Raw genomic sequence first — 23,788 nt, forward strand, 5'->3', positions numbered from 1 at the left:
CGAAGGCCCAGTCCTCTGTTCTTAACGCTACCTCGCTATCGTGGGAAATGGCGAATAGTACGAAAGAAAGATATATATATATATATATATTTAGGGAATCAGTGATGGATTGCGCAAAAGATGCTTGTGGCATGAGAAGAGTGGGAGGTGGGCTGTTTAGAAAGGGTAGTGAGTGGTGGGTTGAAGAAGTAAGAGTATTAGTGAAAGAGAAGAGAGAGGCATTTGGACGATTTTTGCAGGGAAAAAATGCAATTGAGTGGGAGAAGTATAAAAGAAAGAGACAGGAGGTCAAGAGAAAGGTGCAAGAGGTGAAAAAAAGGGCAAATGAGAGTTGGGGTGAGAGACTATCAGTAAATTTTAGGGAGAATAAAAAGATGTTCTGGAAGGAGGTAAATAGGGTGCGTAAGACAAGGGAGCAAATGGGAACTTCAGTGAAGGGCGTAAATGGGGAGGTGATAACAAGTAGTGGTGATGTGAGAAGGAGATGGAATGAGTATTTTGAAGGTTTGTTGAATGTGTCTGATGACAGAGTGGCAGATATAGGGTGTTTTGGTCGAGGTGGTGTGCAAAGTGAGAGGGTTAGGGAAAATGATTTGGTAAACAGAGAAGAGGTAGTAAAAGCTTTGCGGAAGATGAAAGCCGGCAAGGCAGCAGGTTTGGATGGTGTTGCAGTGGAATTTATTAAAAAAGGGGGTGACTGTATTGTTGACTGGTTGGTAAGGTTATTTAATGTATGTATGACTCATGGTGAGGTGCCTGAGGATTGGCGGAATGCGTGCATAGTGCCATTGTACAAAGGCAAAGGGGATAAGAGTGAGTGCTCAAATTACAGAGGTATAAGTTTGTTGAGTATTCCTGGTAAATTATATGGGAGGGTATTGATTGAGAGGGTGAAGGCATGTACAGAGCATCAGATTGGGGAAGAGCAGTGCGGTTTCAGAAGTGGTAGAGGATGTGTGGATCAGGTGTTTGCTTTGAAGAATGTATGTGAGAAATACTTAGAAAAGCAAATGGATTTGTATGTAGCATTTATGGATCTGGAGAAGGCATATGATAGAGTTGATAGAGATGCTCTGTGGAAGGTATTAAGAATATATGGTGTGGGAGGCAAGTTGTTAGAAGCAGTGAAAAGTTTTTATCGAGGATGTAAGGCATGTGTACGTGTAGGAAGAGAGGAAAGTGATTGGTTCTCAGTGAATGTAGGTTTGCGGCAGGGGTGTGTGATGTCTCCATGGTTGTTTAATTTGTTTATGGATGGGGTTGTTAGGGAGGTGAATGCAAGAGTCCTGGAAAGAGGGGCAAGTATGAAGTCTGTTGGGGATGAGAGAGCTTGGGAAGTGAGTCAGTTGTTGTTCGCTGATGATACAGCGCTGGTGGCTGATTCATGTGAGAAACTGCAGAAGCTGGTGACTGAGTTTGGTAAAGTGTGTGGAAGAAGAAAGTTAAGAGTAAATGTGAATAAGAGCAAGGTTATTAGGTACAGTAGGGTTGAGGGTCAAGTCAATTGGGAGGTGAGTTTGAATGGAGAAAAACTGGAGGAAGTGAAGTGTTTTAGATATCTGGGAGTGGATCTGTCAGCGGATGGAACCATGGAAGCGGAAGTGGATCATAGGGTGGGGGAGGGGGCGAAAATTTTGGGAGCCTTGAAAAATGTGTGGAAGTCGAGAACATTATCTCGGAAAGCAAAAATGGGTATGTTTGAAGGAATAGTGGTTCCAACAATGTTGTATGGTTGCGAGGCGTGGGCTATGGATAGAGTTGTGCGCAGGAGGATGGATGTGCTGGAAATGAGATGTTTGAGGACAATGTGTGGTGTGAGGTGGTTTGATCGAGTAAGTAACGTAAGGGTAAGAGAGATGTGTGGAAATAAAAAGAGCGTGGTTGAGAGAGCAGAAGAGGGTGTGTTGAAATGGTTTGGGCACATGGAGAGAATGAGTGAGGAAAGATTGACTAAGAGGATATATGTGTCGGAGGTGGAGGGAACGAGGAGAAGAGGGAGACCAAATTGGAGGTGGAAAGATGGAGTGAAAAAGATTTTGTGTGATCGGGGCCTGAACATGCAGGAGGGTGAAAGGAGGGCAAGGAATAGAGTGAATTGGAGTGATGTGGTATACAGGGGTTGACGTGCTGTCAGTGGAGTGAATCAAGGCATGTGAAGCGTCTGGGGTAAACCATGGAAAGCTGTGTAGGTATGTATATTTGCGTGTGTGGACGTGTGTATGTACATGTGTATGGGGGGGGGGGGTTGGGCCATTTCTTTCGTCTGTTTCCTTGCGCTACCTCACAAACGCGGGAGACAGCGACAAAGTATAAAAAAAAAAAAAAAAAAAAAAATATATATATATATATATATATATATATATAATTTTTTTTTTTTTTTTTTCTTCCAAAAGAAGGAACAGAGAAGAAGGCCAGGTGAGGATATTCCCTCAAAGACCCAGTCCTCTGTTCTTAACGCTACCTCGCTATCGCAGGAAATGGTGAATAGTATGAAAGAAAGAAAGAAAAAGATATATATATATATTTTTTTTTTATTTATTTATTATACTTTGTCGCTGTGTCCCGCGTTAGCAAGGTAGCGCTATATATATATATATATTATCCCTGGGGATAGGGGAGAAAGAATACTTGCCACGTATTGCCTGCATGTCGTAGAAGGCATCTAAAAGGGCAGGGAGCTGGGGGGCTGAAAATCCTCCCCTCTCTTTTTTTTTTTTCTTTAATTTTCCAAAAATAGGAACAGAGAAGGGGGCCAGGTGAGGATAATCCTTCAAAGGCCCAGTCCTCTGTTCTTAATGCTACCTTGCTAATGCAGGAAATGGCGAATAGTATGAAAGAAAAGATATATATATATCTTTTCTTTCATACTATTCGCCATCTCCCGCGTTAGCGAGGTAGGGTTAAGAACAGAGGACTGGGCCTTTGAGGGAATATCCTCATCTGGCCCCCTTCTCTGTTCCTTCTTTGGAAAAAAAAAGAAAAAAAAAAGAGGGGAGGATTTCCAGCCCCCCACTCCCTTCCCTTTTAGTCGCCTTCTACGACACGCAGGGAATACGTGGGAATTATTCTTTCTCCCCTATCCCCAGGGATAAATGTATATATATATATATGATTATTAGGTATCATAATATATAGCTGCAAAGTAAGTGAAAAAGGTGATGAAAAAGTAACTTCCAAGTCACTTATGATAAGAAGCTAGCTGTTAACTAATAACGAAGCATTCTAACAAATGACACAAAGTTACTAAAGTATTCACTGGATGGGAGCACCTCTCTACCAGAACATTTCACCACTACAGGAGCCACATCGCAATATCTTACTAAGCTTATGCAAAAGGCAGGGAGGGATATGGTATCTATGTATCCATAGCAAACCTTTCCCATGATGGAAGAATTGATCTGTTCTTAGAACTTTAAAATTAGTTAGGTTATATTTGAAAGAGCTCAAAATTTCCTTGAAGAAATGAAAGATGTTCAGTGTCACTTGAATTCTGTTTAGCATGCTGCAATGAGTTTTACAGAACATGCAGTTTCCTCAGGATGCAAAATTGTGCTTCTTTTAAGAGATGTTCCCCCTTAGGTTTGTTTTTTCTTTGATCATATTCATTCTACAATGCATTGGCTAAAACATTCTTTAGTCTTTTATTATGACATCAGAGATTACACCTTTTTATTTTTCTGATATTATTTTCCTTATTCTAATACTTTTTAGTGTTTTCCAATTTTTTCTGTTTATACCTTTTGTATACTTTATGAGGCAGCTGCCATCCTTTTTACATGTTGATTTCATAATACAAATGAGAGGTGGCTGCTTCCCATATTTACTGTCCATGCTAATATGCAGACTCTGGATTATTTTTTCAAGCCGTGCTATCAGTGTCTCAAAACTCAAAGTGTGAAAATGGTCAGTAGCTAAAATGTTTTAGAAACTCATGCTTGTACCACCCTGCTGTAAAACTGTATAATGGTGACTAACTGTAGAGGGACAGACCGAAAAAGATTCTTAGTCATCCTTTAGTTTTTAAAAGCAGCTGCCATCTCCATTTTATGATATCTTTAGCTTTGAATTTTCATTTGTTTTTTTTTAATATTAACAGAGTTGAATATATTTCTTAAAACAGGTAAGTGAGATGGAGAGCAATTTACCTGAAGGATGTGTCGCAAAATTTGATGACCCAAATATTCTTCATTCATTCTGTCTTGTCGTGTCCCCTCCTGAGGGCTACTGGTCTGGTGGTGTTTTTGTTTTTAGCATCAACGTACCAGAAGAATACAACATAGCAGTGAGTATATAATAGAACCACTGTTTATTATTGCTTCTGAAAGATGAAATAGGTGACTTTTAAAAGCATGTTTCCAGTGTGTGAGTGAAACGGATTTGGAGTGTGAAAGATAGCTGGATAAATATAAGATAGAAAGGTCAAAAGTTGATGTATGTAAATGGTACCTTCAGCAAAGAAGGTGGAAACAATACTTAGTTTTGAGAGGCAGTACTATTTTGCTAGGATTGTAAAAAATACTTAGTTTTGAGAGGCAGTACTATTTTACTAGGATTGTAAAAAATACTTAGTTTTGAGAGGCGGTACTAATTTACTAGGATTGTGTATTTTACTTTTTCTTTTTCAGCCCCCTGTAGTAAGATGTGAAACCAGACTTTGGCATCCAAACATCAGTGAGGAAGGTGAAATCTGTTTATCACTCCTTCGGCAAAACTCCATTGACGGCCTTGGATGGGCTCCCACCAGGAGATTAAAGGATGTAGTCTGGGGACTAAGTAGCCTATTTATGGTAAGTATTGTTCTTATCACCTTTCTAATTAATCTCATTCAGATATCCAGGTTTGTTTGCTTATGCCACTTTTGGTTGTAAACTTTGTAGTCTGGAGACAATAACATTTCCTTGTTTCCATCATGCATAGTTTCATGCAACCACTCAAAGCCGTTCTTTTATGCTGGTTTGATATTGTTGAAGTGATGCACAGAACCATCTTACACTCTCTTTGTCAGGATTGCTGGTTATACTTTCTTATTAGAATGAATACCGGTCTTCTCCAGTGCATCATAAATCGGTCCTTCTCATTTCATTTTCTGTCATAACATTCTTTATCTTTGTCTCCCTTTCTTCATCATAAATTACTAGATATAAACATGGAAGAGCCTGTCATGCTAACACCCTTTTGTACAGACAATCACCATAGTCCTGCCTGCTTCTGCATGTGTGATGGAGGGCTCCTGTAGTAACTGAAAGCTTTTTCCATTCATTTTACTAATATTAGCATTCTTATTACTAACCTTTCTTATGTTGACATCATTTAGCTGATACCTCTATCTCAATATCTTACTCAAAGACCAAACTATCCAGTGCTGTTTCACAGATCACTTCCTCATTCACATTGATAACCTTTCGTATGTTGACACCATTTAGCCATTACCTCTCTTGATATCTTACTCAGAGAACAAACTGTCCATAGATGTTTCACAGATTTTTTCCTTGTTCACTTGTATATCATTCATTAATGATTCCACTTCATAGGAGGATTTTGTGCTTCAATACCAGCATACTTGTTACATGTCTCTTGGACCTTGTATCTCCGAACTTTGATCGTATTTGTCTTCCAACTACCACATTTTTCCTCTCCCTCATCTTCTGTTCTTCTAACTCATCAGACTTTTTAGCTACCCTCTGCTGTTGAAATTCCTCCAATAAGGCCATGACATCCTCTCATCCTCAAGCTTAGTTTCTTTACCATGAAGAATTCAACATGAGACACAAGCATTGAGTGAAAGGCTCAATGTAGAGTTAGGGTTTTGAAGCCCTTGCATATATATATTTGTAATGAACAAGTACAAATTATTGACCACTGTACTCATATTCCAGACTTAGAACCACTCTTTCAACTTTGGATTAGTTCTTCATCCTTTTTACTGTAGCTACATAATTTCACCCCTGATTGATTCATATCTAAACTTTCATGAACATCTTGCCCATTGCAGCTCCCCACACATTTTCCTCATTGCACCTTCTCCTCTGGCTGTTACCACTGAATGTTCTCTGGCTGTTACCACTGAATGTTTAGCCTTTTATAGTACTGATTGGACTAAGGAAAATTTTCTTTTCGCTTCTGGTTTGATGCTTTTGTCTCTGCTGAAAACATAGTAGAGGTTTGCATTGTTGGAAAGGAAAATCATATCTCCTCTTCTTTTAAGACTATCTCTTCTTCTAATCCATTGTTCAGTCATGCTTGACTTGAGACTATTTTGGCAAAGAATCAGGCATATTGGATCTAGAAAATATCCTTCCACTTGCACTCAGCATCCATTCATTCCTAGAATCATTCTAGAGCCTTCGCTTTTCCTGAGGAAGTTTGACAACTTATCTTTTTCGATCATAAAGTCTCTATGTCTTTGGCTGAAAGAATCCCTTTTAACTCTGTATTGTTCTCTTTTCTCCTTGGACTCCTGTTTGGATGACTAACATTTCCTGACTGTCTAATACCTCCTCTTACCAATCCTGTGCCCCTCCTTGTAGTTTCTTCCTGTCGTCCCAGAAACACTTCTCTCTCTGAATCCATGAAGTGTGTGTGGAGGTGATGGCTTTCTTCGTGTTTGGCAAGAGTATACTTTTAAACTTTTGCTCATGCTGCCAGTATTCTTCTCTTTTGTGTAAAAAGCAAAACTGTATCCATGGTCTTTGAAACATAATTTGATACTGCTTAATCCAGATAAGGTTGACGGTTCTACTTAACTTTAGTTCCAATACTCTGACAATTACCATTTTGAAAGTCTGAAACTTTCCATAGTGTCTTGAATATCAAACCCATCTCTCTCTTCATGAGTGTGGATTTTGCAAGGCAAGACCCTTTGGTGATATCTCTTCTTTTATTACTAATGTTGATTCATCCTCTTTTCAGACTTTGGAGAATCTTATATTATAGTCCTTGATATCTCAAAAAAGCTTTTGAAAGGGTTTGACTCTTGGGTTTGATTTTCAACTCAGCTCTTAGTTTTTCTCCTTGCTTCTCTTGTCTCATACCTTGGGCTCCGGTTGCCCTGTTTCCATAATTGTTGATGGATCAACTTCTGCCTCTGCCATCTTTACTAATGGTGTCCCATAGGGTTCTATCCTGTCTCCAGTAGTGTTCCTCCTTTTTTTCTTTGATTTCGTATCTTCAAGACATAACCCAGTGCACTCGTATGCTTACACCAAAGCACTGCATTTCTTTACTCCTTTCAATTCTTCTACTTATTCTTTTGCTTTATCTACATCTTGTCTCCCCACAAATAATTCTGTAAACTTTGTTTTTGACAGGTCTTCTGGTGGTACGGATGAACCTCATTAAGTGAGTCATACTTGAAACCAATTTAACTCACTTGCCTTAATCAAACTGTCGTTGTTGGTTCTCTATCTGTCTTCAGTAGCTTTTAATCTGGTTTCTTCTCTTGAGACTTGGAAGCTGTGCTTCTGCTGTAATTTAGATATGATATTTGGCAAACCATTGTATCACATGATTTTTGTGTGGCTGTCAGCACATCAAAGGGAGGGCCATTGTGATGTATGTTTCTTTGTATACACTATTGAACTTTGGAACTCTTTAGCCTCTAAAGTCTCTCTTAAAAGGCACAATGTAGCTGGTTTTAAAGAGCAGATTTCCACATTCTTAAAAACTCTTGGATTCTTCATCTTGGTTTCGTACTTCTTTATCTCTTGCCTATTCCTATATTTCATTTAGGCCTAGCTTCATTGAGGATCTTTGTTCATGATTGGAACCTCCAAAATAAGTAAAGGATACATCATGTGCTTCTTTTAAGATTTTGATGACTTTCACAATAATATGGTGATAAATGATAAAAACTCTTCTGAGTGCATCTGTAGGCTTCAGTCCCCAGTGAAAGTTTCAAGGTAATTTTGTTGCCATCCAGACACTAATGAAATATAATCCTTTGAAAAATTCCCAGCAGTGATGAAAAACAATGAGCACACAGATGATGCAAACAATTATTCATTATTTGTTGATAACATGTACAGTTTAAACAAAATATTATTTTAACCCTTGCCACCACCTAGTGATGCCACTGCACCTCAAATGTTTTCATTCCACCAACCAGATATCAGAGTCACATCTGGGAAGGAGTGTCTGGTGCAAGTAGTTAATGAAAAATACTTGTGTAGCTTCCACTGACTCTGTATGGTTGAAAAATTCCTGGTCCATGCTACAAATGATTAATGTGACAAATCAAATGGGACCAGGAACAAGGATAATAAGTGATAATTTGGTGACCATGAGATTCAGTGCAGTCAGCCAGTGACTGGAGGTTGCTTTTCAAGGCAATATATGCTTTGATGAACCTCTACTGGTTTCATGGAAAATTCCAGATTGTATTCACCACTTCTCAGGGGTGATCATAAATGGGAAATCAAAACTGAAGAAACTTACTGTAGTGGTAAATAAAGCATTAATTCATGATTTATGGACTTCTTTTGGCATAGAGTAATTCAAAGGAAAGCTAATGTAATTGTATTATGGTCATATTACATTATGTTTTCTGGCAGAGTCTTGTGGATATTTGTGAAGAGACCCTAAATCCATTTCGCACAGACTGTTGTATGGAGGCCATTCTTTGAGTATCTTGAGTATTTAGCTGTAAGGGGATAAGGAGTTATTGTACTCTGTATTACTATTGCTGGGGTAGGTACTTTTTTAATTGCTGCCTGTTTGACTTCCACATTCCCCACACCATGGTTACTATGATAAATGTTCTTGCCCACCAGTGGGCCACTATCACTGTTGGAGTACAATCTAGTTGTATATGTGGATGCTTATATCCCTCCATCACCCATGTACTCTAGGTTTTCTGCAGTTATGCATTTCATTTAAGACATAGATAAATAAGCTTGCATTGTGAATGTGTGCTGTGCTCACCCTTCATTTTGTTATGGAGTTCTTGGGTGGTTAGCTGGCATTCATGCCACTTCTTGACCCAGGTTGGGGAATAACAACCATTATTTCATTGTTTTTTAGGCCCATGATGGGCTGGCCCACAGAAGATGCTTTTTGGGAGTGGTGATATTTTGTTGAGAGAGTTTGACTTTTCATATTCTGGTCCAGCTGCTTTAACTGGATATGACTGTAAATGTACCCTTCAATCCCTGTCTGCTACATTGCTGAAAATAGTTTCCTTATGCAGTTTTTTGTTTATTGATACACTAATACCTATAAAGCTGAATTCTTTTAATGACATTTCTATGAGATTAAACACTGTAAGTCAAGGTAGTTGTTTCATTGTGAATCAAATTGTCGTATAGGTATTCTTTGCAAGAGATTTTAGTGTTCCAGTTGGGTCCCTTACAGTATGATAGGCTGAGATGTACAGCATTTTTATTTGTTCAAAAATTTACATCCAATTACGAGATGATATCTAATACTCTAAGATAGATATAATCCAAATATTTTGTATATACATTTCATACTATAGAACTATTCATTGTTGCATTTATTTCCTTTTAGGACCTCTTAAACTTTGATGACCCTCTGAACATCGAAGCTGCTGAGCATTATCAACGAGACAAGGAATCTTTTAGACGGAAAGTTAGGGAATATATTGATAAATACACAAAGCGATGAGGGGTTTGGTACATTTTAGAATGTTTGTAAATACTCCTTATTATTACTAGTGCATTTCCCTTTCCTGTTAAGTCATAAACTAACATTTTTTACAGTTTAGCTCTTCAGATACGATACTGATAAGCCACATTAGTCTTTAGATTTTGATATAGGCTGTCGGTGTTTCTTCCTTGCAGCAGAGGCTGCTACAACAAATTGGGGCATTACTTTGAAATGACACATATTTCACTTAGCGCATCACTTAATATGAGGTTGAGGACATCACATGTTAACTGCATATTTCAGGCAAGGAGTACAGTTTTTTCATTACTGCTCAATTAGTTAGAAGCTGTTAATTTTCATCCTTATTTACTTTTCCTGTTGAATAACAAACTTGAGTTTTTATCAGACATCTTTGAATGACATGTCTTGATATCCAAGATGAAAGTTAATCTCTTGTCTCAGTTCTTGTAAATTAACATGCAGGTAAACAAACATTACAAGTATCAGGATGACTGGATTGCCATGTTTTATCCTACACCAGGTTTTCTGCCTGCCACAAACAGTACCTGAAAAATTAACATTACCACAGTGTTTGAATGAAATATGGAACATGCCTACATGTTTAGTGAGGTGCATTAATACAGACATAGAGTGCCATGGCTGCCACAAAAACTATATGAGAAACTAACTTAAACATGGGGAACAACCAAAATATCATGCTTACATGTACTAAGTGAGGGCATGTAAGTATGTGTGCTGTGCTTTTACTCATATGCAATAGTCATCAGATTCCCTGGGCACTTTAGAAACACTTAGTAATTATTTTTATGTAAAGAAGTAAACAGCTTATTAATAAGTTAATTAGAATGCATCAAAGAAAAATTATCCACTTCTAGGGCAATCAGAATTGGCAAACAACCAGAAAGCATTGAGACTGTTCGATGTTTCTGGGTGACTCTTCAAAATCTAGACGAAAACAGTTGCCAGCAAAAAATCCAGATTTTATCCACTTTATCAATTTCAAGAGATAATATGTAGGTATTAGCAAAGTCTTTTCTTTTTGCTCTGACTCAATGTGTGGTACCCTTTCTTTGCGTGCCACATTGGTTCAGCCTCTCTTTGATTGGCTTGGTATAGTCAAGTGAAAGCTAATGATTGATTAGTTTATTTGTTGGCTTTCGTCACCCAAAATCTCATACTGAAACTACAACATTTGTGTCTCATACTGATTAATACTATAAAGATGAATCTTGATTATTTGTGGTAATTGGATTCAGAGGTGTGTCAGTCCATGTTAATCTTGGTTGTTCAAGCAGCTCCAAGGATTTACAGAATGGTTTTCAAGCCACATGTTGACCTTGTACATGTGTACTGGAATGAGTATTTATTGTACATGCACATTCCTTGCATATTAGCATACATTATGAATGCTGAAGGGTCTTGCAGTAAAATGTTTATGTTAATTTTTCTTAATATGTTACCCAAAATTACACCCAAAATTTGCTTTACTATTGGGCAGAAATGTGTTTGTAAGGGCCCAGTTGGATAATAGACCCAATATTTGAGTTAATACAGATTAGAGAATGTGTTAATGCTCTCCCAACTGGAAAATACCCCCCAAAAATTTTAAACGTACACAAAATGCATTAATGCCATCCAAAATTGAAAAACTGCACACAAAATTTGAGTCAAAGCAAACTTTAATTGTATTAACATGGTCTTGACTGGAAGATTGGTTGTTTTCATAGTCTAATTTGGTTATAGGGCATTTTCATGTGTATTTTCTTACCTTTGATCCCTAACCCTCATTTACCACACAAACACAAAGCACGCATTAACAAGGATGGTATTAACGTGTATCTCAGCTTTCCTTATCTCATATTAATGCTCAACCATGATGTACTTGTATTTTCATGCATATATACCAGTATATGCATAATTGTACCCAAAAGCCTAACTCAAATACTTAGCACATACACCCAGTAACATGAACTATGCTGTATTTCATTTTATACAATGCATCATAGAGGCCCCTAACTCCAGCTGGTGTGTGATTGAGTAGATTTGCCAGTTGGTTAGAGTATAGAATTATTGTACTATATTTGATCAATCAGTTTGTATTGATAGATCCTTTAGAAATAGAATGAGTCTTGCTGTAACATTATACTTGTGGTTGAGCAAGATTTGTATTGAACGCACTGTGGAGTTGAAGAAATAGTATTTTCTGCTATTAAGTAGATTGATAATCTTAATTATATTGGAATTCATGATGATTTACATAATTTAGACCAAATTTTGGCACTGAAAGCAGAGTACTCCACATGGTAACAGTGTGCTGAGCTATTTTGACTTAGCTAATCACAGCATGTTTTACAGAACATCCCCATTAGCTCTCAAGAGGATAAGCACCACTCTTTTGTGTAACGTGCTTTTGTCATAGTTAGTGGACTGTTTATGAGAAATGAAGCACATATGTCAGAAACTAAAGGTGATTTATAGCCGTGAGATTTCAGTATTTCTTGGTGGATACTATAGATTTTCTGATTGAGGGGATACACTATATTCTGTGACTTATTCATTTGATCCTCATGTAAACATGTAAAAATATTCAGAATATCTGTGTCTATATCTCTGATGCCCATTCCCCCAGAAATTCCCTCAGGGGGATGGCCAAAGCAAAAGAGTTGCCATAACTATTGAACTTCAGTGCTGCTTCTTAGCCTTTAGTGGCTACCCATAACAGGACACTCTGATAGGGGGCAACTTCAGTGCAGTGTTTCCAGAGGCTCCTATCAAATGTTGTTATTGACTACATCTCTCTAATGTTCTTAGCTATTGTTCCAACTTACTATTTCTACCAATGCTCCTACCTGATGTTCCTTCTTACTACTTCTGCTTAATGTTTCTACTTAGTGTTGCTGCCTAATGTTCTTACCTACTGTTTCTATATCTTGCTCCTACCATTTTGCCAAAGGACAGGGCTAACGCATAGTGCTAGTTGCAAGAAAACCTAGAATTACAAAGAATGAGTTTTGCAAGCAAGTTAAGTGTTGTCAAGTGTTATGTGTAACAAAAGAGAGATTGGATGTTTGTAGACAGAATGCCAGCAGTCCATGTATGGGTGAGGCAGAAATAACAGAGCTACTGGGTCAGAGGAGTGCAACTTAACAACCAATGAAGTGCTTTGTTTGGTGATGGTGTAGCTCTATGTGCAGATTTTTGTGAAAAACTGTAGCTACTCATTTCTGAGTTTTGGAGAGTATATAAAAGGAGAAACGTTAGAGTTAATATGAATAAAAGTAAGGTTATTATGTTTAACATTGGAAAGACAGGTTGGTTTGAGGGTGCCTTTGAATCTTTTGGTGTGAAGTGGAATGTTTTAGATACCTGGGCATTGGATGGAACCATGGGAGCTGATGTAAACCAAAGGGTGGATGGGGTTAAAGTCCTGGGTGCATTAAGAATGGTGTGGAAAGAGAAATTGCTTTTTGTAAGGGCAAAGATGGGTATGAGTATCCTGGACAGTGTTTAACTGATGCAGGGTTATGAGCCTTAGATAAAATAGCATGGAAAAGGCTGGATGTATTTGAAATGAAATGTTTAAAGATAGGATGTTGTGTGAGGATGGTTGATTGAGTACGAATTGATGAGGTAAGAGAGTGGTTTGGCAATAAGACGAGTATATATGAGAGAGCTGAAAGAGGTGTCCCAAAATGGTTTGGATATGTGGAGAGGATGACTAAGAGAGTATACACATTGAGAAAAGAGAAACCACGGAAGGAGTTGTAAGGATAAAGTGAAAGAAGCTTTTAAGTGATTTGGGTCTGAACATGCAGGAGAGTCTGGTATGCATGGGATCGAGCTCACCTACACTTTACTTTCACTGATACAAGAAATGCAATTGAAGTCTGAGAGAATTCTCCTGTAACAGACCTGGACCAACATATCAGACTTTCATATAAAACTCTTTGGTCCAGTTGCAATCCAAACACAGAAATATTTTCATCTACTAGCTGCACAACAAAATCTGTAACACATGAAAACTTGCTAACATGGTACTAGTCTTGAAACCATCCAACTCAAACCCCATTTAGCACCCTTTGTCACTTTTGTCTTTAGTATCTAAACTCTTTGAAAAACTAATCCACAGCAGATTGAAGAAAATGTACCACAATCGTACACAACATGGCTTTAGACCCAAATACTCCTCCACCACAACACATACAGACCCTACACATCATATCCAGGATGGCTTCAAGGAACCACAAGCCCTTATCATGCACAGTATTGTTAGCAATAGACATCAACAAAACATTTAATAGTGTACTGACATTCTCACATATGAGATACTTTACACTTCCCTCCATAACAGTGACAAAAAGTAGTTTGCCAACTTTATAGCAGGCTATTGAGCTAGAATCACTCACAATAGCTTCACCTCTGAAATTCAGAGCTGCACAGCGAAGTTCTCCAAGGAGCAGTTCTTTCTCCCACCCTTTTGTCTCTACCAACATGACCTCCCATCACTTTCAGTCAGACCACATTAGGAAGGTCCTCTCATATCCAGATATCCTTACAGTTGTATCACAGCATTCTGACACCATAGAGACATTATAAAAGATGAAATGCTACATTACGAATGTGAAACAGTGACTCGCTCAAAACAAAATGTCTACATCTTCATAGAAGTCTTCAGTCACCCTTTTAACCCCAGACTGAGAAGAACCCAAATTGCACCCTCTCGTCATCTTGAATGGCCAAATTCTCATACTGAACTCAGCATCTACTTTCTGAGCATCACAAATGGCACACAGGACATTGGCTCCCCACATTTTAAGCATCAACACAAAAGCGATGTGATTCGATGACAATCACCAGGAATTAATCAGAATCCAAAGAGAGTGTAAGAAGGTCATGAGACAGAGTAAATGCAAGGAAGAAAAAAAGAGAGTGTAAGAAGGTCATGAGACAGAGTAAATGCAAGGAAGAAAAAAGTTTCTTTGAAAGTTAAGAATAATCCTAAGGAATTCTTCAAATATGTAAGACAAAGGAAGACAGTAAAAGAAGGAATTGGACCATTATGAAATGAACATGACACTAACTACTGATGACAAGGAAATGGCTACCATATTAGATTAATCCTTTAATTCTGTTTTCACAATTGAAGAAAAATCTCGAATACCACAACCAGTGAGTTAAAGGATTTGATGAAGAAGAGTTGAAGGTTAGAGAAATAAAGAGCTCTGAAGTACTTAAATACCTGTACCAATTAAATCCTAGCAAATCCAAAGGCCCAGATAACTTAGCTCCAAGATTTTTAAAAGAGGTCAGGAGACAGCTGATATACCCCATAAAAATATTCAACAAATCTCTGTCAGATGGTCAGGTGCCCAGTATCTGGAAACTAGCAAATGTTACTCCTATATATAAAAAAGGAGACAAATAGTGTGCCTTAAAATACCACCCAATTAGCCTTAAGTCAGTGATAGGTAAAACGATGGAAAAATAATATGAGATAAAGCTGTTACATTTGTAGATCACAAAATTGTATCGGACAACCAACACAGTTCCTGCAATAGAAGATCCTGCCTGACAATTTTGCTGGAATTTTTTGATGTTATTTAACTGAATTAGGACGAAAAAGTACTGTCTGATGTAGAGTATTAAACAGTGAAGTCTCAGGTTTGCTAGCTGTAACAAGTGGTGTGCCACAGGGGTTGGTCCTGGGCCCAGTTCTTTTATTAATATACATTAATGACCAAGAACTTGGTTTCATAGCTAAGATCTCCAAATTTGGAGGCGATATAAAATTAGGAGGTAGAGCTGAAACAAGCGGGATGGCAAAATGACTCGAAGAGATCTTAACTTACTAGCGGAGTGGTTAGAGAGATGACAAATGAAGTTTACTGTAGACAATTGTAAAGTCATGCCCTTTGGAGACAAGAATATACGTTACATATACAAACTACTCAGAAACTCAAAGTAAATGAAGAAAAGAATAGGTGTCATGAGCAACAATATGAAATACAGTAAACAGTATCAAGTAGCAAGTGAAAAAGGAAACCAAATGTTCAGTTTCATAGCCAGGAACATAGAGTACAAGACACCAGAAACAATTCTCACTTTTTATAATTCTCTGATAATATACAGTCCAGTTTTGGTCCCCAAACTATGGAAAAAAGATGAGGAAAAATTAGAGCAAGTACGAAGACTCCTGGCAAAATTTATCCCGTCCATTAGAAATCTGGCATACAAAGAGAGGCTTTACAATTATATCTCTTTTCCCTTAAAAAACGTAGACTTTGCAGCAACTTAATCCAAGTGTCCAAACTTCTGAACAAGTTCAGTAAAGTAAATCACAAACATCTTTGCAAAATGCAAGAAAATATGGTTACCAGGACAAATGAAATAAAGCTCAAGGCTAAAAGGTATAGTACAGATGGGGGAAAAAGCTTCTTTTCCTCTTGGTGTGTTTAGCACTGCAGTAAGTTACTGTCGGGCATAGTGAATGTTAAGACTATAAATACTTTCAAAAGTCGTTTAGACAAATACTATTATATTTATTATACTTTGTCACTGTCTCCCGCGTTAGCAAGGTAGGGCGAGGAAACAGACGAAAGAATGGCCCAACCCGCCCACATACACATGTATATACATACATGCCCTCACAGGCACATATACATACCTTTACATTTCAATGTATACATACATATACATGCACAGACATATAATTATATACACAAGTACATATTCATACTTGCTGCCTTCATCCATTCCCATTGCCACCCTGCTACACATGAAATCCCCCCCCACACAAGGTAGCACTAGGGAAAGACAAAAAAGGCCACATTCGTTCGCACTCAGTCTCTAACTGTCATGTGTAATGCACAGAAACCACAGCTCCCTTTCCACACCTAGGCCCCACAAAACTTTCCATGGTTTATCCCAGAAGCTTCACATGCCCTGGTTCAATCCATTGACAGCACGTCAACCCAGGTATACCACATCATTCCAATTCACTCTATTCCTTGCATGCCTCTCACCCTCATGTATGTTCAGGCCCCAATCACTCAAAATCTTTTTCACTCCATCCGTCTATCTCCAATTTGGTCTCCCACTTCTTGTTCCCTCCACCTCTGCCACGTATATCCTCTTTGTCAATATTTCCTCTCATTCTCTCCATGTGACCCAACCATTTCAATACACCCTCTTCTGCTTTCTAAACCACACTTCTTTTATTACCACACATCTCTCTTACCCTTTCATTACTTACTTGATCAAACCACCTCACACCTCATAATGTCCTCAAACATCTCATTTCCAATATATCCTCCCTCCTCCGCGTAACCCTATCTATATCCCACACCTTTCAACCATACGACATTGTTGGAACCACTGTTCCTTCAAACAGACCTATTTTTGCTCTCTGAGATAACGTTCTCGCCTTCCACACATTCTTCAATGCTCCCAGAACCTTTGCCCCTTCCCCCACCCTGTGACTCACTACCACTTCCATGGTTCCATCCACTACTAAATCCACTCCCAAATATCTAAAACACTTCACTTCCTCCAGTTTTTCTCCATTCAAACTTACCTCCCACTAGACTTGTCCCTCAACCCTACTGAACCTAATAACCTTGTTCTTATTCACATTTACTCTCAGCTTTCTTCTTTCACACACTTTACCAAACTCAGTCATCAGCTTCTGCAGTTTCTCACCCTAATCAGCCACCAGTGCTGTATCATCAGCGAGCATCAACTGACTCACTTCCCAAGGCCTCTTATCCACAACAGACTGCATACTTGCCCCTCTCTCCAAAACTGTTGCATTCACCTCCCAAACAACCCCATCCATAAACAAATTAAACAACCATGGAGACATCATGCACCTCAGCTGCAAACCAACATTCACTGGGAACCACTCACTTTCCTCTCTTCCTACTTGTGCACATGCCTTACAACCTTGATAAAAACTTTTCACTGCTTCTAGCAACTCTCCCACACATATACTCTTAATACATTCCAAAGAGCATCTCTGTCAACTCTTATCATATGCCTTCTCCAGATCTATAAATGCTACATACAAATCCATTTTTTTTTCTAAGTATTTCTCATGTACATTCTTCAAAGCAAACATCTGATTAACACATCTTTTACCACTTCTGAAACCACACTGCTCTTCCCCGATCTGACGCTCTGTACATGTCTTAACCCTCTCAATCAATAACCTCCCATATAATTTCCCAGGAATCCTCAACAAATTTGTACCTCTATAATTTGAACACTCACCTTTATCCCTGAGAAAAACACCAGAAATAAACTACCAGTGACAGTGGTAATAAGGACACTAGAAGGCTAATATGTAGTAGCAGGGAGTTAGTGTTAGCTTAAAAGACTTATGAGCAGAATTATATTTTTTATCAAGTTAAACTCCTTTTTTCTTTCTTTTACCAGACAACTCGGTTGTAGACCAATCAGGCCTCCTGTTGTCTGTCTTTCTCATGTAAATTCATGTAAACTAGATGCCCTCAGAGCACCAAATATTATTAGACTTGGACAAGAAAAAGTCTTATCATTCTCCATGAACAGTTTTTCTGCTATACCTTAAACTATGCTTTACCAGGTCATCCATCATGTTAGAGATAATCACCGGCAGCCAAGCAGCTACACAACAAAACAAGGTTCTTCCCAGTACGATCACACCATGATATGCTTTGCACTCAACACTCAGTAATGCTTGGCAGTCAGTTTTTTGCAACAGCACTCAACAACCCTTCCCATCCAGACCACTCCACTCCATAATTGACTTATGACCTCCAAATTAGAATAAATAGCATATCATTGCCACACACTTTAGGAACCTATACCCAAAGATCCTCCATTCCAACTAACAGAGCACTGACAAATTATATACAATCAAAAGGCTCACTCTTGTAACTCAAGTCTTTAATACCACCCTACCAGCCATACATCCATGTGGAACCACACTCCCTATCCCTATACAAGTTTCACTTTCCCTTCTATACTCTGTTCACCACCCATCCCTCCACCATTACATTATATAGGGCCTAATTGCTTCTTCTGCCATAACAAGGTACCATCAAGGACAAATATACAATGGCCTCACTTGCACACATCCACTGTCACGTACTGTCTACTGAAAAGCTCATACTATCCATGGCCAAACCCCACAGACTGTTCCATGGTTTATCTTAACTGCTTGATGTGCATTGGTTTAGTTCAGTAGCAGCACATCTCTTATATACCATATTGATTCAGCTCATTCCTCTCACCTAAATGCATACGCCTCAATATCCCAAAGCCTGCTTTGTTCCATTCTTCTAAATCTTCAGTCTTTCACCACCCCTCCCTTCCTCCAGTTTTGATACATACATCCTCTTAGTCGGTCTTTCTTTGCTCATCCTCCCCATATGTCCATACCACTTCAGCACACCCTAGTCAGCTCTCTCAAACAGGCTGTACTACTACTTAGACAACCATGGTGATATCATATATCCTTGATGAAGGTCTACTTGGAACCCTTCACCCTCCTCCCTTCTTACTCACATATGCCTTTGTCTCCCAGTGAAAACTCTTCATTGCATTTAGTAACTTTTCATTTACCCCATAGCATCTTCCTTAAAGACTCCCTGTCAACCCTATCATATGCTTTCTTCAGGTCCATGAATGCTAAATACAGTTCATTCCCTTCCACCATGTATTTCTCTCACAGATTATTCAAAGCCCACACTACGTCCTTATTCCTTCTTTCAATCCTGAAACCACATTATTCTTCCCCAGTTAGATATTCTATACATATTAACACCCTCTCCATCACCATTGTCCCTTACAGTTTATCAGGTGTGATTCAAGCCTTCGCTTTTGTCTCCTGTTCATTTTATAAGAGTATTATACTGGCATTTTCCCAGTCCTTAGGCACTTCACTTTGGATCATATGAATCTGCTTTAGAGGTAGTTTTCATTTGCTCAGGAAGTCATCTGCATCCACTAGGTGGTATCACAGATCAAGTAGTATGGTGATATGTTTGTCTTTGTCAGGTGAGTGCAGGACAGTGAAGGAGTAGGTGTTTAGTGTCGAAAGTACATCTCAGGCTTGAGGGGTCTTGTGTTATATTTTTTTATAACACGAGATAGAGATGGGTGGTGCTCACAGTGCAGGTGAGGCATTATAACCGTCACATGCCTTGGGAGTGTTTTTTTGGGATGAGTGTAGGTCTTATGGAATGGAGCTTAAGATTGGGTTTGGTGAGGCTGTTGTTATGTGATTGCCAGGTTACCCATGATGTGCATATATATATATATATATATTTTGACAGTTTGATGTTTGCTGGAGATGGGGCATACCTGTGAATGTAAACTGAGGAAGAGTTAGCAAGGGATGAGCTGTTTATTTTTGCAAGGAAACTGGTGATTTGTTACATAATGCTTTGGTTAGGAGGGGTTAGAAATGGTGATTGATCTTGCAGTTTTTGGATGGGAGGGGGCTAGAGTTGTTGAAAAAATTTAAGGCCAGGTATTTTATTTCGTTTGACAGGTATGAGTAGAGTTAGATATGATAACATCGTTAGAGTATGATTTAGAAAAGAAAAATGCGATAAAATCCACTTTTCTTTATTCATCCATTGAAATGCGACACACATACTTCATACACAAAGCTAATTTTTGACGTGACTGGCCTGAATTTTCTGAATGTACTTAATATCATATATCCACACACCTGCTACTAATGCTCCCTTGCCCATGCAGGAAACAGTGAATGTCTGAAAATAAATTGTTCCTAGATCAAGGCAGAATCTTGGACATAAAGTTATGAATGCATTCCATATATATTTGTTTAAGAATAGATTTTTATGATGTAAAAAATCATAAAACTGTTAGTTGTGATAGGGCAGTCTGCTGATATATGCTGTATTCTTACAATTATGGCAAAAAAAAAAAATGTTTTTGATGGACCTTATGATTATTTTCTTTTTGTAGTGAAGGAGAAAGAGGGAAGATAGGTAGTAAAAGGTCATTATGGACTAAGTTCATGTAATGTAGTGGAAGCCTTAGAAAAATTAAGCAAAGTGAAAAAGTTTTGTTTTTGATATGCAAGGCAACCAATCAGAGAATCTGTTATGCATATAGGATTTTGTTGAGGAACATGCTTTTTCCCCTTCATCAATTATTTGTAATAAATTTGCATCCCAAACCATGTCTTATTACCATCTCAGCACAAAAGTGGTTACTCTTTTCCAATATATTGTAGAAAGTATGATTACTAATAGCCACTTTAAATCAAAATATGGTCAAGACTTGAATTTTCTGTGTAATTTCACTTAGAAAACAGCTGGATGATTTTCCATAGTATGCTTGTGTCAACAATAGATACTGTACATTTAGTACTGTTACTCTTATCACTTTGGCTAAGTTGCAGTATGGTAGAAAGAGGAAGCCTTTTCACTCACTTTTCTTCAGTACCTGTTCTTTATAGTACACTTTGACACAGTACCCTAAGTTGTGTATGTGCTCCTTATCCTATATCTTCTGTAATCTTTATCAAATATATGATTGGTGCATTTTTCCCAAGATTTTGTAGTGTTGATAAGCTTGTTTTTTATACACTCATATTTTGTGATAAAATGGATAAAAAATATGTATTGTAGCACTAGATCCTGTGGAATATACTCTATTTTCATGAGTTATCACAGAAATTTAGTGTAAAACTATGCAAGCTTCTTCGTCTGTTCCTGGCACCACTTTGGTAGCGCGGGAAGTGTCAGTCAAGTATGAAAAAAATACATACATATATTTAGTTTGATTGGAAAGTCTGGTGTTACCAGACTGTGCCTTCTTGAGGCTATGATTTTTCTTTAAGTTGATTGTATGGAAAGATATTTGAGAAGCTTTATAAGGTACTTTGTCATCATGCCAGTGTAAAAGCTATGAAAACAACTAACTAGCCCTGCTTTTTGGCAAAATGGTAGGAGCAGTAGATAGAAGTAGTAGATTGGAACATTTTAGGCAGGAGCATTAGGTAGAAACATTAAGTAGAAGTAGTAGGTAGGAGCATTAGATAGGAGTAGTCATTTGGAACATTAGGTAGGAGCCTCTGCAAACACTGCCAGTGGCCTGTTAAGCGTCATGTAGTAAAGGCTGAGAAGCAGCATTGGAGTTCTTTAGTTGTGGGGATTCAGCTGCCGTGGCCATCCTTTTGAGGGAGTTCCAATTGGAACAGGTGTCAGAGATAAAGATAGATAGATAGCAAGCTTCATGATAGATATAGTAAACTGCTGGTACTATACTTTGTTGCTGAGGCTTGGTAACATCATCAAAGTGTCCAGGGATTCTTGATTGCAATTTTACATGTGTACCTCCAATGAGTTCCATTGCTTTATTATAAACACAAAAGTTAACTACATTTTTTTTTAGATATGAGAGACAGACAGAAGTATCACTTATAGTTGGGCTGGGTATGACTTTGCAACCTGACCATATATTTCAAACATGCATTTTGATTTCACATCGAATTAATCGAAGGCCTGGTTGATGCAGCTAGTATTAATTTTTAATTGAACTGATTGCTGTGACAGTGTATATTCTTTCTCTACTCCCTCTGCAAGATTTGATCATTATCCTTAGACATCTTTGTGATATTTTTAGATGGCATCCTTGTTTAACGTTCAAAATTTATGATTAGTGGTTTCAGCCAGTGTGCTATGAGCACAGAAAGCAGTTTTTTAGTTTTATTATATATTTTTTATCAGTTCTTGAGATCCTAACATTAATGATAATTGAATGTAGGTGACTGTTTTCTGGGCTTTAAGGAGATTTGGGTTCACCTAACAAAACAAGTGTATAAATTTGTCTTTTTAATAACATTTTGCATTGGGAACCACGAATGTTCATGTTTCCACTGAAGGTCATACGAAAGATGTGAATACTAATGAATATTACTGGATAGCTGACTTTTTTGTAGTGTGATCAATTTGCTGTACTTGATTAACAGTAACTGAAACTCTTTTATATGTATACTAAATGTGGTACAAAATTGGACATAACATACATCCATGTTCTGACTGCACGAGATTGCTTCTACTCCTCTGGTAAAGAGAAAAGTGATTGTGTGTCATTTTGTGATGTGTTTTTGATAAGCGACCATTGTTTGACTTTTTTTTTATTTCAACTTTCTCATGACATCTGTTTTAAAAGCAAGTACAGTAATGACTTTTACATAGAAATTATATTAGTAAAGTATTTTAATTAACAAAGTAAACATATAGCTAAAAGAAAAATATAGTTTCTTAATACAACTCTTGTGGGATTGTTATGTGATTGTTTTATGTTATGCCTGTTTTGTTTATATATACAGTAAACACAATATTGATAAACATAGTTTGTATTGCCTCTCACTTTGTTGCCCTTTTCTTATTTTCAGTTTTTATATGATGAAATAAGATGTTTTTTTAATGTCAACATTAAACGAATTAGTGGAATGGTTTAGAACTGATTGATGGAGCTGCACTGAGACAGTATTCAAATAGTCCAACCTGTCTTCATTCATTTTATCCATATCTGTGTATACAGTATGTGAATATGTTGAGGTGAAACACAGATTATTTGTATCGGCTTATTTGATTAATAGTTCATTAACTTCATTAGTATCAGCTTTACCTTCAAAAAGTTATAACACTTAATCTGTGGTGGTTACTGGACTCCCCAGCTGTTAAATTGTAAATAAACAATTGCTGCCTGCATAATAATTGTTTTTCACATCTTACATTTAACCTGTCTTGTAGAAGGTTTATCCATTCAACATCACATCATTTTTGTATTCAGTCGAAGATATATGCTCCAACATGTTAGGTGCACATACACAGTTTGGTTGAGTACCTGTGAGTTAAAGAGAAGCTTTTGGATAAGATGAGATGCTTATAAAGAGATAGAAGGTATATCATTCAACCAAACATTATCAGGTTAGTGAAGATAGAATTTGAAAGGGACACACTGAATATGGAAGGGTAGATTTCTAAAGAGAAAATAAGGATGCTAGAAATTTCTTAGACCATAATTGTAAAAGAATTAGCTTCAAGGAATGTTATGTAGGTAGACAGAATGCTCTCCTCCCCTACAGCAGTAAAAGTTTGGCCTACACAAATGGTAAATTTTCAGTATGAAATATTTT

General features: G+C 37.7%; 1 protein-coding gene across 10 annotated transcripts in view; it reads left to right on the top strand.

Annotated features, from left to right (window-relative positions):
• The window catches only part of LOC139763185 (NEDD8-conjugating enzyme UBE2F-like), a 169,064-nt gene that overhangs the window by 17,993 nt on the left and 127,283 nt on the right, over positions 1 to 23,788 (top strand). For 6 of the 10 annotated variants that reach the window (XM_071688911.1, XM_071688912.1, XM_071688910.1 and 3 more), the window contains 3 exons: positions 4,121 to 4,282; positions 4,626 to 4,787; positions 9,505 to 22,994. In XM_071688911.1, coding sequence (XP_071545012.1) covers positions 4,121 to 4,282; positions 4,626 to 4,787; positions 9,505 to 9,621 — 441 coding nt within the window. In that variant the 3' untranslated portion in view covers positions 9,622 to 22,994. The other 4 variants (XR_011716054.1, XM_071688915.1, XM_071688918.1 and 1 more) reach the window with 4 other exon arrangements.

Source organism: Panulirus ornatus, chromosome 46 (assembly GCF_036320965.1).
Source record: "Panulirus ornatus isolate Po-2019 chromosome 46, ASM3632096v1, whole genome shotgun sequence".
Lineage (NCBI taxonomy): Eukaryota > Metazoa > Arthropoda > Malacostraca > Decapoda > Palinuridae > Panulirus > Panulirus ornatus.